Below are 14416 nucleotides of genomic sequence, written 5' to 3'. Positions count from 1 at the left end.
AGGCTTATTATTATTATTATTATTATTATTATTATTATTATTAATATTATTATTATTAATATTATTATTATTTTAAGAATGGTGTCTAATTAGTAAGAAATATTGTGTGAAGTCAATTCTTTGTATTTTCTGTCATACCGTACAATAGCTATCTAGCTGGCTAGCTATTAGCTATCTATTGGCTTGCTAGCTCGTTTTCTATCAATTTGTCTCGTTACTTCCGGTTTGAGTGAACGCTGGGTTGCGCCCGCTGCACAGCCACAGAAAACATTATCCTTTAACTGTAAAGTGACCTTGAAAGTTTTGAAATGTGCTTAAAAAATGAAATGTATTATTATTATTATTATTATTATTATTAAAATAGATTTAAGTATTGTCAATTTGGTATCCCTTCCTCAGATTTGTGTTGCACATTGCCTTGGATTTCAATTGTGCTCGCTGGGAAATGTCAGCTGGCATCCAAGCAGTCATTATTTATATGTTGTTTTATTTAATTCGGGACACAGGATATTTGTGGACATGGGAATATTTTTTATTTTTTATATTTATGGACATGGGAATAGCTGGCGCTAAACAAACTTGTTGGTTTTTTTTTTGTTAAACCGCTTCTGGGGGAAAAATAAGGACTGCACTGCTGCTATGTTGTGAGGTGGTGAGATATCAGGTGAAATATGGAGAATGAATTTGGGAACAGGCAGGCAGGGATGTGCTTCATTGTCAATTACCAAGACCTGTAGCATCTGTAACGTTTTCTGCCAACACAGAGAACAGAATGGGCAATTACGAGGGGAGATGCTGACAAGAACTTGAATTTATATCTGCAGACAAAAGAAATATCCTCACATTCAAACAAACAGTCACCCATTTTCGTCTGTGTAAGCTCTCAGTCGTACAGGTCCATTGATGAGGTTTCTTCAGCCGTCATCTGGACTTCTTTCAAGGTGTCGGACGTTTCGCTTCTTATCCAAGAGGCTTCGTCAGCGAACTTTTTTTTGCTGGTAGTTTTGACCCTATATATACCCCTACTGTCCAGACGTGGCGGTGCCAGACTCTGCTATGATTGGTCCCTGCTCTCAGGTTGGGAGAAGCAGAGGACTACTCCCTGCGGCTACAATGAGTATTTCTATTGTCGTGACTGATTACTTCTATTGTTCTGAGTATGGGGTCTACGACTGGCCTGATTGCCGCATTTGTGCTGGTATCACCTCATCAGCATAACTAAGCCTATGTTGCCTAAGACGTCGGTTATAGGAACGATCCAAATTGAACCTCACCCCACAATGACGATTTAGTGAAGGGTTTTACTGTTTTATGAAAATAGCTTCTTTTACGCCCCTTTCAAACCATCTATGTTCTTTCGGTAAGATTTTAACCTCATTGTCGTCAAATGAGTGGTTGCTAGCTTTTAGGTGCATATGTACTGCAGATTGAGGCCCGCTAGTTTTATCCCTACGATGTTGATGAAGTCTTTTTTTGAGAATTTGTTTAGTCTCCCCAATGCATTGCTCTTTAGAATTTTCATTTCATTAAAAAAATAGTTTGCTAACGAGGGAACCAGGGAAATCCACAAACAATTGACGAACTGAAAACTGCCATCACAGCAATCCCGAAAGAGGAGTGTGTCCAAGTGATTGACAACTATGTCATGCGAGTACAGGTTTGCTTGCACGCAAATGGTGGACATTTGGAACACATCGTACTAAGTTCATCCTGTGAACATATCAGCTAATTGAACACCTACACTGTCTGTAAGTAAAGAATCTGCTTAATATTTGGAACACATCTTGGGAAAGCCAGAAATTGATGAAAAATTGACAGAAATAGCAGAAACTCTGCTGAATGGTCTTCCATAAACATAAACAATAATGTGTGGTTGTAATTTGAAATCAATACCTTTTTTCATCAAAGCCACAATTGACATTTTCATGGGTACCCATCTTTTTTGGGTCACCCTGTACAATATTGTGACTTGGAGTCCATCTGCATGCTAGGGAAATAGAAAAAAGATGACGTGCCATCATAAAGGCGACGTGCAGAGGATGGTCATTGATGAGAGACAACTTAGCTGGAAAAATGTCAAAGGAGAGCAAGATGTTGTCGTTTGAAGGGGGGCAGAAACATCAGTAGGAGCATTTCTTGCTTTCCTCCGTCTGTCCACCAGTGCTTCTGATTGAATGTCTATCGCAGACGTATATTGATGCTAATGCTAACATAGCATGGGGCTTGTCAAAGTGCCTCTGACATTCAACTGTTTTGTCGATGGTATTGTTTCATTGCCATCAGAGCCATATATGGCTCAAAAGGGCTCAAGAGTCATATATGGCTCAAAATGGCTAAGGGGCCATATACGGCTCAAAATGGCTAATGGGCCATATACGGCTCTTGAGCCATATACGGCTAAAAATGGCTCTTGAGCCATATATGTGGCTGAAAAAAGCTGAAGAAAATGGCTGAAGAGCCATATATGGCTCAAAATGGCTCAAGAGCCATATATGGCTCAAGATATGGCTTGTTGCGAGTTAACCAGACCGCAAAGAAACACTCACCTTCATTGGTAAAGAAAGGCGATTCCTCAAGAATGACCTCCCCTGCTCCCATCTTGGTGACGGCTGACAGGTAGAAATTGTAGCGACTTGATCGATCCGGAAGACGAAGTGTCAACTCGGTCACATTTGGAAGGAACGTCTCAAGATGAGGTTGACTCTCTCTCGATCCGTTAGCTGAACACACACAAACAGGGTTCAACAAAAATGAAGGGATCCTAACTTAATATTTTGTTGCATAACCTTTTGGAGGCCATTACTTTATGAGTCTCAATTTAAGGATATCAAAGTTAGCCGCTTGTCATTCCATGATGGAATTGCAGACTAGTATTGTGGCAGCTTTTAATAATACTAATACATTTAATAATAATAATAATAATACATTTGATTTCTAAGCGCCTTTCAAAACCCTCAAGGTCAATTTTCAGTCACGGGAGATGTTTTTCTGTGGGTGAGCAGCGGCAGCCACACGCACCAGCGTTCACTCAACCCGAAAGTAAATAGATAGAAAGCTATTGAGCTAATCGATAACTAATAGATAGCCAGCCAATTAGCTAGCTAGCCGGCCAGTTAGCTAATAGATAGCTAATAGATAGCCAGCTAGACAGCTAGCTATATAACTACAGTAAAGTCTCGTTATATCGATATCGGTTATATCGATAGTACCGCTTATTACGATACTATTTTCATTTCCCTTGCACATTTCTAGTCTTTTTATGTATAATTAGTACCGTTTAGTACGATACCCGGTTATTACGATAATCCGGTTATTACGGTGCTCCTTTTCATCCCCCGCCGGCCATTTTTGTTGTTTATATCGATATATCCGTCGCGCCATTGGTCAACTTGGTCACGTGTCTTGTTACGTGGGGCGCCATCGGTCGCGCTATTGGTCGACTTGGCCGTGTGACTTTGTCACGTGACACGCCATCGGTCGCGCCATTGGTCAACTTGGTCACGTGTCTTGGTTACGTGTCACGACATCAGTCGCGCCATTGGTCGACTTGGTCAGGTGACTTGGTTACGTGCCCAGCACCCGTGTAGCAGAGCCATTTTCATTTTCAGACGCTAGCTCGTGTGTAGCAGACGAGATTGAAGTGTTTGTGTTAAAAGGTAAAAATGGGAAGCAGAAGAAGATTGATGACTTTTTTAAATTGTATACATAATACAGTAAGATGTAAGCGTTGCAGTTTCCCTGTTGTGTTATGTACATGCCCACTGTACTGTATATGAATGCAATCGTTTTTTGCAACAATGTTTCGTGTTTTGTCTGCTGAAGCGCGATGATTTTGAAAATTATTAACATTCCATACTGTGTATTAAAGGACACTTGTCACTTTTTATTCAAATGCAAATAAAAATGACTTCACGCCAAGACGTCTTGCATTGCTTGTGAATCCAAACAATGGCTTCAGATTTGGATAATATGCTTTCTTGTTACACATCCAGTTATGAATATGTTTCAAATACACTGTAGTTCTGAAGATTAAAGCATACATGTTTACAATCATTAAAGAATTATATGTGCCATTTTGAGGCAACATTGGGGGAACATCCATCACCCAAAAAAAAGGGAGCTAATGGCCAGCTCCGTTTCTTATATGGCGCTTGGCTGCCCTCTTTTGGCGGCTTTTGTTTAATGCAGTTCGGCGCAGGATCGGATATATCGATAGTCCCGGTTATATCGATATTTTTTCGGACTCCCTTGAATATCGATATAACGAGACTTTACTGTAATAGATAGCCAGTCAGATAGATAGCTAGTCGGCCCGTTAGCTAATAGATAGTGTGATGTCACGAGAGGCTGTGTCCTGGAGGGCAAATACATCCCCCTAAGATGGCTCCACCCAGAGAGAGTCTTGGCCCCACTTGGTGGAAGGCAGCAATTGAACCCGCACACCTGCAGCTGATCAGGGCTTGATTGGAGAGCGGGGCTCTTAAGGCAGAGAGCCTCTGAGTGTGGAGTTTGGGGAAAGACAAGCTCGATTGCTGTGCTCTGTGAAGAAATTGATTGCTGCGTGGAACTCATTGCCAGTTGGGACCACACGACTGGACACTGGATTTGAACCTAGCTAAGGTGGCTAGGCTACATGACGAGGACGTCAAGAGGGGTGAGGCCAGAGACTCTTGTAAAGAACTCCGTCTTCAGTTTTTTTTTGGAATTCACTGTGCGCGAGGGCCGTGAGTGAAATTGGGGAATTGAGAGATTTCACTCCGGACGTTTTTTGTTTTAAATAGCTGCAGCTATAATTGTAGTCGACAAGAGACAGAAGCTCTTAGCTTTTGGTGGTCGTCTGCTTGTATCCACAAGAGCGACGAGGGACCGTTCCCTCGGCGAGGCCTGCTTGTTGACGCGATATTGTGGATTACCGTAATTTCATTTAATTCACCAGCACTAGCACATGGTCAACAATGCTAGCCATTGCTACGGGGTTTCCCAGGGAGTTTCATTGTCCAGGGGGCAGAGGGTGGTCGGCTGGAGGAGGGGGGCGTTAGGGGGAGCAGTCCTTGTGTGTGTGTTCTTGTCTTCCCTTTTCGTGTTTTGTCTTTCGTCTTTTTGTGCATGCATTGTGTGTTTTTATGTATTGTTGTGTATGTACGCGCGTTGTGTAAACTTCTAAGAAAACCAAAGAATGCGGATAGACCACCTCCCCATTCTTCTTTCTGTACCCGTGAGAGAGGGATGGGGGGTGAATTCACAACCACATTCTGAGATTGGCAAATTGATTCATTTGCAAATAAGTTAATAAAGGAAAATAAAATGAATAAAGGGCTGCGTTAACATTCACAAACATGTGTATAAAAGACATTCTTCCTGCCGAATTTGATTCTGCCGCGAGGCCTCTCTTCTCCACAGAACCGAGGCGCCCTTGTCATCACAAGAGGACTCGACCGGGTGCCATGGAGTGGGCTGTCCTGTCTCATCGGGAGACCTGTCCAACCATGCAGCGAGGAGACTTTCGTCTCCGCTCGACGTCCTCATGAATGACATAACACTGTTTCTTTTTCCATAGCTTATTGACGAATGCTGTCTACTTGAAACAAAAAACTTAATTAAATAATTAATTAGACTGAGTGAGCAAATAAATGAAGACAGCGGACAAATGAATAGACATAAGCCGAACTACAGTGAATTTGTAAAATTATCAGCGTTGAAATTGTGCCACATTGTTCTCAAGAGCGATTTGAACATTGGCCATTTGCGTTTCGGAGTTATTTATGACTGCTGGGATCTGGCCTGCTGTGTCTCAAAAACTGGGGGATGGTGTTTAAGCAGTGAGACCATTGCATTCCTTAGGATAACAATCATGTATGTTTTTGCTCAAGTTTTTCCTCTATCACGGTTCAATTGAGGAAATAAGGATGTTTATCTCAAATTGAACTGAAATTAGCAAGATAGATGTTGCTAGATTCAATGATAAATGATTATGATTAATTCACTCTTTTGAAGCTACATGCCCTTTTCCATGAAAGACAAATCATTTTGAAATCCTGATTTGGGCAAATGCGAAATGAAATGGAAATTGTATAAAATGACAGAATCAAAGAGTGACTTTATAAAATTATGAGTTTAGTTTGTCAAACAGAGCTGAACCATGTTCTGTACACAGCTTGTTCAAGCCATTTGAAACAAGCCAGAGTTATTTACGATGCCTCTTATCAAGGGTTTTTCGTCAGCACAGAGCTTCATAGGGGGGTTTAAAAGACCCAGAGAAAATTCTGAGGCCCCACTGTGCTGGCTCGTAAACGACGGTTCAATTGGAAAAAGTAAATAAAATGGTCAGTAAATTGGGCTGAATAACAGGAACATTATCTTGAATTGGATGGAATTGGCAAGGTAAATGTAACTAAATTTGCTGGTGATTAAGTCCTTACAGAGATTCACCAGTTGAGATTGTTGGACATTTCATAGAAGGAAAGTTATAGATTTATTAAGATAATGATTGTGACCTGATCATTACACTGGTTTTGACCTGACAATTGTCATCCCCTGAAATCAAAGAGCAGATGATTTGATTCATAAAAACGATAAATTGAATTTGATCGGATGCACCTTTATTAGTTTCTGAGCAGAGAAATTAATTTCAAAAGGAAAAGAAGGAGTTGCAAAATTTGATGACTGAACTTTTTTCATTATGCTTTTTGTGCAGATGATGTGTAAAGCAACAATTCGCAAACAGAGCTGGGATGATGGTTGAGAAATTGTTCCATTTGCAGGATGAATTGATGAACTGTGGGGTGCACAAGCAATTTGCATCCACCCATCCTGTGATTTTCATCCGGAGTATCATCCGAACCGAATTTGCATTCTTGGTGTTTTTGGAAACAAAGTTTAATCTCTGCTCCAATTGTCATAGGAGACCCAACAAAGGAGAGGCCGCAATGGCTGGTGGGATGCACCTGCAGAACTAGAGTTGGCACACCCACCTGATGATTTGGGATCAATGACAAAGTCCATATTGAGAATAGTTTGTTTTCCAAAAGCGTAATGTATGGCATTTATTGTAATGCATGATAATTTTTATTGCACATATTTCTCATCCAACCATCTAGCGAGCAACGAATTGTTACAATTAGGCTTGATTGAATTGAAAGTATTCAATGTTGGAGATGCAATGGAGGAAATCCAACGTTTATTAAGACAGCATGCAGATGCTAATTTATCTTCTGGCTGCCTTTGCGTACAGTGATGACATTTGTCAGTTCAAAAGTAGTTTATAGTTACAACTAAAAGTGCAGGATAACCTGTCAAGATTGATTTGATTGTGAATTATTATTATTATTATGAATTGGATGCAGTGCACATTGGAGTAATTGACTGCAGTGCACATTAAAGGAATTTCTCGCCGGTAAGAATGAAATTGGCAAATGAGTTCAGTGGGCACCGATGTCAGCCAGAGATTCAGGCGAAATCAGAGATATTGTGTAGGGCTTCCACGCTAACCAGCTTCTTTCAGAATTGAGAGAAAGAGATCCTTCAGAAGGGGAGGACTCCTGCGGAATCCGTGCCAGGGTGGCCGCAGATGAAGCTGGGTTGCGCGAATGGATGTCCTACGCAGAAGTGAAACTGACTGTCAACTGGTGCCCTCCAATTGAGTGACAAAAGGCGAGTACGAGATGACCATTTACACAGATCGCCATAATGTTGACGACCATGTCAACTTGTGCAAATTGTAGAAGGCTGTCCTCCACCCATACAATTTGGTGACATGCAAATGTCCACCAAAAACACATTTTTTGCAGAGATGATTTGCTTGGGTGCCAGAAAAGGAGTAACAGCAGAAGAAGCTGTGCTCAATGTACAAAAATTCCGTGGTACACGCTACATGAATTAGTTCTCATGCAGGTGTTGAGAGACATGCCAAAATTTGGACTCCAAATTTTTGACCAATGATTGACAAGCAGTTTTATGCAAATTGATATCTGTGTAAGCTCTCAGTCGTACAGGAGTGGTCCATCGATGAGAAGGTTTCTTCAGCCGACATCTGTACAAATTTGAAGGTTTCGGACGTTTCGCCTCCTATCCAAAAGGCTTCGTCAGCGAACTAGGGTCTGACTGGTCGTATTGATGATCTGTGCAATGTCCAAGAGGGATCGTGTTCCGCGCAAACACGTTCCCAATTGGCAAATTGAGACTTTTCATGTCTCACCAGGGGGGAATGGCAATAGCCTAGATCATCATTGCCAAAATTTTCACTTTTGGTGTTGAGTGATGTTAGCTGCGATATCATTCCCACAAGAAAGTGGTGCCCTCCAGAAATGCAGACTCACTAACAACTAACATACACTAACCAACTAAAATCTAACAATAACAATGTCTGCCATTTCTGTGAGAGAATTGCATTACAGAGCCTAAACGATGAGACAGATTTTGATAGGGAAAGAAACACCAAGAAAGGGTGCTGTGCAGAATGAAACCATCCCTTCGACATGTGGCCTGGCACAAGTCTTCTTTTAGTCTCCACAGGACGGAGCTGCGGTTTGAAGAAGATGACGTGGGCCACGCCAAAGTGGGATGGACCGGTTGCGGAGCTGCTCGCCGTCTTAGCAGCTACAAGCTTCGTCTGGACTCGCGAGGACACCACACCGTTCGTCAAGAAGATTCCCGATGCACAACTGGAGCCGAAGATCACACACCTTTTCCCATTCACCAGCTCGTCGTCTGTACCACACCCTGGGGCCTGCTTGCGACAATTGCTACAAACAATTTTGCTCCTACTCGTCATCCTGGCGATCACCATCCAGGATCCCATGAAGATTTGACTATTGTAGCTAGAGAATGACATGACTTTGATTTGAGAATGTTTCCATTATGATTTTCTTTTCTGTTCACCTCGACCGATGTTAAAAATGTTCGTCAGGGGGGAGATGTTAGGGTAATTTGCCATACAAACATCTCTAAACATCGCTCTGTAATCTTTGTTTACATTTTGAACTTCCTCGTATGTCATATCCTGCCTTCCTTTACACGATGTCGCATTTTATTACGTCACATCCTGTCGCGTCATTACTATGCGCCGCATAAATACTCCTGCAGCCCGTTCGTCTCTCTCTCTCTCTCCATGCTCGCTCTTCCGTCCGCACCACAATGCCCGTGCTCTCCAAATTAAATCAACTTTCTGTTCAAGTCCTGGCTCCCTGATGATTTAACCATCGATCTCCATCAACACCCGTCGAAGCAATGAACCAAGGGCGAACGATAAAAAATAACCCAACACCTCAGAAGAGACTTTATTTGGATTTAAGTATCAGAAGAGACTTTATTTGGATTTAAGTATCAGAAGAGACTTTAGTTTGATAAGTATTGGAAGAGACACTATTCAAACCTTTGTTGCTTGTGAATTCCCCCTGGAATCCTTGATTAAAACCTTTTGTTTGTATCCAAACCTGTCGTCCATTGCACTTCTTGTCCCGTCCCGCTGAGAGCCAGCCTCTCATGATATCACAATAGCAAATAGATAGCGAATAGAAAGCTAATAGATCTTCTTCTTTTCCTTTCGGCTTTTCCCCTCAGGGGTCGCCACAGCGAATCAATGTCCTCCATCTATCCCGGTTTTGTGCATCCTCTTCTCTCACACCAGCTACCTTCATGTCCTCTTTGACCACATCCATAAACCTCCTCTTCGGTCTTCCTCTCGGTCTCCTGCCTGGCAGTTCAAGACTCAGCATCCTTCTTCCGATATAGTCACTCTCTCTCCTCTGGACATGTCCAACCCATCTCAGTCTGACATTCTCTCCAAAGCCTCTAATATGAGTTCTCCCTCTAATGTACTCCTTCCTGATCCTCTCCAACCTGGTCACTCCCAAAGAAAACCTCAACATCTTCAGCTCTGCTACCTCCAGCTCTGCTTCCTGTCTTTTCTTCAGTGGCACTGTCTTCAGTCCAAACATCATGGCTGGTCTGACCACGGTTTTAGACACTTTTCCTTTCATCCTAGCTGAAACCCTTCTATCACACATCACACCTGACATTTTTCTCCAGCCGCTCCAGCCTGCCTGGACACGCTTCTTCACCTCTTTTCCACACTCTCCATTGCTATGGACAGTTGACCCCAAGTACTTAAAATTCTCCACCTTCTTTATCTTTTCTCCCTGTAGCATGACTCTTGCACTTGGATCCCTCTCATTCACACACATATATTCTGTCTTGCTCTTCTTTCAGAATTGAGAGAAAGAGATCCTTCAGAAGGGGAGGACTCCTGCGGAATCCGTGCCAGGGTGGCCGCAGATGAAGCTGGGTTGCGCGAATGGATGTCCTACGCAGAAGTGAAACTGACTGTCAACTGGTGCCCTCCAATTGAGTGACAAAAGGCGAGTACGAGATGACCATTTACACAGATCGCCATAATGTTGACGACCATGTCAACTTGTGCAAATTGTAGAAGGCTGTCCTCCACCCATACAATTTGGTGACATGCAAATGTCCACCAAAAACACATTTTTTGCAGAGATGATTTGCTTGGGTGCCAGAAAAGGAGTAACAGCAGAAGAAGCTGTGCTCAATGTACAAAAATTCCGTGGTACACGCTACATGAATTAGTTCTCATGCAGGTGTTGAGAGACATGCCAAAATTTGGACTCCAAATTTTTGACCAATGATTGACAAGCAGTTTTATGCAAATTGATATCTGTGTAAGCTCTCAGTCGTACAGGAGTGGTCCATCGATGAGAAGGTTTCTTCAGCCGACATCTGTACAAATTTGAAGGTTTCGGACGTTTCGCCTCCTATCCAAAAGGCTTCGTCAGCGAACTAGGGTCTGACTGGTCGTATTGATGATCTGTGCAATGTCCAAGAGGGATCGTGTTCCGCGCAAACACGTTCCCAATTGGCAAATTGAGACTTTTCATGTCTCACCAGGGGGGAATGGCAATAGCCTAGATCATCATTGCCAAAATTTTCACTTTTGGTGTTGAGTGATGTTAGCTGCGATATCATTCCCACAAGAAAGTGGTGCCCTCCAGAAATGCAGACTCACTAACAACTAACATACACTAACCAACTAAAATCTAACAATAACAATGTCTGCCATTTCTGTGAGAGAATTGCATTACAGAGCCTAAACGATGAGACAGATTTTGATAGGGAAAGAAACACCAAGAAAGGGTGCTGTGCAGAATGAAACCATCCCTTCGACATGTGGCCTGGCACAAGTCTTCTTTTAGTCTCCACAGGACGGAGCTGCGGTTTGAAGAAGATGACGTGGGCCACGCCAAAGTGGGATGGACCGGTTGCGGAGCTGCTCGCCGTCTTAGCAGCTACAAGCTTCGTCTGGACTCGCGAGGACACCACACCGTTCGTCAAGAAGATTCCCGATGCACAACTGGAGCCGAAGATCACACACCTTTTCCCATTCACCAGCTCGTCGTCTGTACCACACCCTGGGGCCTGCTTGCGACAATTGCTACAAACAATTTTGCTCCTACTCGTCATCCTGGCGATCACCATCCAGGATCCCATGAAGATTTGACTATTGTAGCTAGAGAATGACATGACTTTGATTTGAGAATGTTTCCATTATGATTTTCTTTTCTGTTCACCTCGACCGATGTTAAAAATGTTCGTCAGGGGGGAGATGTTAGGGTAATTTGCCATACAAACATCTCTAAACATCGCTCTGTAATCTTTGTTTACATTTTGAACTTCCTCGTATGTCATATCCTGCCTTCCTTTACACGATGTCGCATTTTATTACGTCACATCCTGTCGCGTCATTACTATGCGCCGCATAAATACTCCTGCAGCCCGTTCGTCTCTCTCTCTCTCTCCATGCTCGCTCTTCCGTCCGCACCACAATGCCCGTGCTCTCCAAATTAAATCAACTTTCTGTTCAAGTCCTGGCTCCCTGATGATTTAACCATCGATCTCCATCAACACCCGTCGAAGCAATGAACCAAGGGCGAACGATAAAAAATAACCCAACACCTCAGAAGAGACTTTATTTGGATTTAAGTATCAGAAGAGACTTTATTTGGATTTAAGTATCAGAAGAGACTTTAGTTTGATAAGTATTGGAAGAGACACTATTCAAACCTTTGTTGCTTGTGAATTCCCCCTGGAATCCTTGATTAAAACCTTTTGTTTGTATCCAAACCTGTCGTCCATTGCACTTCTTGTCCCGTCCCGCTGAGAGCCAGCCTCTCATGATATCACAATAGCAAATAGATAGCGAATAGAAAGCTAATAGATCTTCTTCTTTTCCTTTCGGCTTTTCCCCTCAGGGGTCGCCACAGCGAATCAATGTCCTCCATCTATCCCGGTTTTGTGCATCCTCTTCTCTCACACCAGCTACCTTCATGTCCTCTTTGACCACATCCATAAACCTCCTCTTCGGTCTTCCTCTCGGTCTCCTGCCTGGCAGTTCAAGACTCAGCATCCTTCTTCCGATATAGTCACTCTCTCTCCTCTGGACATGTCCAACCCATCTCAGTCTGACATTCTCTCCAAAGCCTCTAATATGAGTTCTCCCTCTAATGTACTCCTTCCTGATCCTCTCCAACCTGGTCACTCCCAAAGAAAACCTCAACATCTTCAGCTCTGCTACCTCCAGCTCTGCTTCCTGTCTTTTCTTCAGTGGCACTGTCTTCAGTCCAAACATCATGGCTGGTCTGACCACGGTTTTAGACACTTTTCCTTTCATCCTAGCTGAAACCCTTCTATCACACATCACACCTGACATTTTTCTCCAGCCGCTCCAGCCTGCCTGGACACGCTTCTTCACCTCTTTTCCACACTCTCCATTGCTATGGACAGTTGACCCCAAGTACTTAAAATTCTCCACCTTCTTTATCTTTTCTCCCTGTAGCATGACTCTTGCACTTGGATCCCTCTCATTCACACACATATATTCTGTCTTGCTGCGACTGATCTTCATTCCTCTCCTTTCCAGGGCATATCTCCACAGCTCTAGTTTCTCCGCCACCTGTTCCCTGTTCTCGCTACAGATCACAATGTCATCTGCAAACATCATGGTCCAAGGAGATTCTTGTCATCGTCTGTCAGCCTGTCCATCACCATAGCAAACAAGAAGGGGCTCAGAGCTGACCCCTGGTGGAGTCCCACCTCTACCTTGAATTTCTCAGTCATACCGACAGCACACCTCACGACTGTCTTACAGTCATGATACATGTCTTGTACCGCTCTAACATACTTTTCCGTCACTCCAGACTTCCTCATGCAATGCCACAGCTCTTCTCTGGACACTCTGCCGTACGCTTTCTACAGATCTACAAAGACACAATGCAATTCCTTCTGACCTTCTCTGTACTTCTCTATCAGCATTCTTAAAGCAAACATTGCATCTGTCGTACTCTTTTTTTGGCATGAAGCCATACTGCTGCTCACAAATGTTCACTTCTGCCCTTAGTCTCGCTTCAACTACTCTTTCCCAGAGTTACATTGTATGGCTCATCAACTTTATTCCTCTGTAATTAGTACAACTCTGCACATCTCCTTTGTTCTTAAAAATGGGCACGAGTACACTTCTTCTCCATTCTTCAGGCATCTGTTGACCATCTAAGATCTTGTTGAATAACCCAGTCAGGAACACCACCGCCAACCTCCCCAAGACACTTCCATACCTCGATTAGTAAATCATCAGGCCCGAGTGCCTTTCCCCCCTTCATCCTCTTCAGCGCCCTCCTCACTTCATCCTCGCTAATGTTTGCTATGTCTTGGTCCACAACAGTCACGTCTTCTACTCTTTGTTCCTTCTCATTTTCCTCATTCATCAATTCTTCAAAGTACTCTTTCCATCTTGCCATCACACTACTGGCACGTGTTAATACATTGCCATCTCTATCCTTAATCACTAGAACAGACATGGGCAAACTACGGCCCGCGGGCCACATACGGCCCGTTAGGCTTTTTAATCCGGCCCGCCGAACGTGCCCAAAGTATAGTAAAAACAGTGTCTGAAACTCATGACAAAAAGTTAGCAGACAACAGGGAAGGTAAGTAAAAAGTTGCCTGCCCCATTTTTCACAACTTACAAAACAATGAAACAACAAATCACATTAAAAACATTGTCACAAAATAAAGCTTTTTTAAAATCAACAATGTACCTACGACAAATGCTACCTTGCTTAATTTACGGTAAATGTGCAGGGCCGTAAATTTTGCTGCAGTAGTCGATTGTCATTGTGGTGCACAATGCAACGTTTGCATTGCTTCCTACGAACCACTAAGCCCCTTTCATAAGTCTCACGTACACTTTACAGTCACGGTTTAATGTAAATTTACGGTTTGTATCGTCACATATGTTGTTAGCTTCTTTTGAATCTTTCTTTCCTGGCTGAGGTTCTGTGCATCTATTTTGGAAAATGACATGCAATTGCACGACTTTATAACGCTTGCGAAAGTCCGGAAGAGAGAA

At 43.0% G+C, this 14416-nt stretch overlaps 1 protein-coding gene across 12 annotated transcripts in view; it reads right to left on the bottom strand.

Annotated features, from left to right (window-relative positions):
- nfasca (neurofascin homolog (chicken) a) overlaps nucleotides 1–14416 on the bottom strand; it is a 118374-nt gene that overhangs the window by 43974 nt on the left and 59984 nt on the right. For 9 of the 12 annotated variants that reach the window (XM_089009337.1, XM_089009342.1, XM_089009344.1 and 6 more), the window contains 2 exons: nucleotides 2547–2720; nucleotides 726–752 (listed from right to left, as the gene is read on the bottom strand). In XM_089009337.1, coding sequence (XP_088865463.1) covers nucleotides 726–752; nucleotides 2547–2720 — 201 coding nt within the window. The remainder of the gene's footprint in view (nucleotides 1–725; nucleotides 753–2546; nucleotides 2721–14416) is intronic. The other 3 variants (XM_089009346.1, XM_089009347.1, XM_089009349.1) reach the window with 1 other exon arrangement.

Source organism: Hippocampus bargibanti, linkage group LG12 (assembly GCF_051943395.1).
Source record: "Hippocampus bargibanti isolate YZ-2025 linkage group LG12, ASM5194339v1, whole genome shotgun sequence".
In the NCBI taxonomy this organism is placed as follows: Eukaryota; Metazoa; Chordata; class Actinopteri; order Syngnathiformes; family Syngnathidae; genus Hippocampus; species Hippocampus bargibanti.
This window is presented reverse-complemented; position numbering and strand designations above follow the sequence as displayed.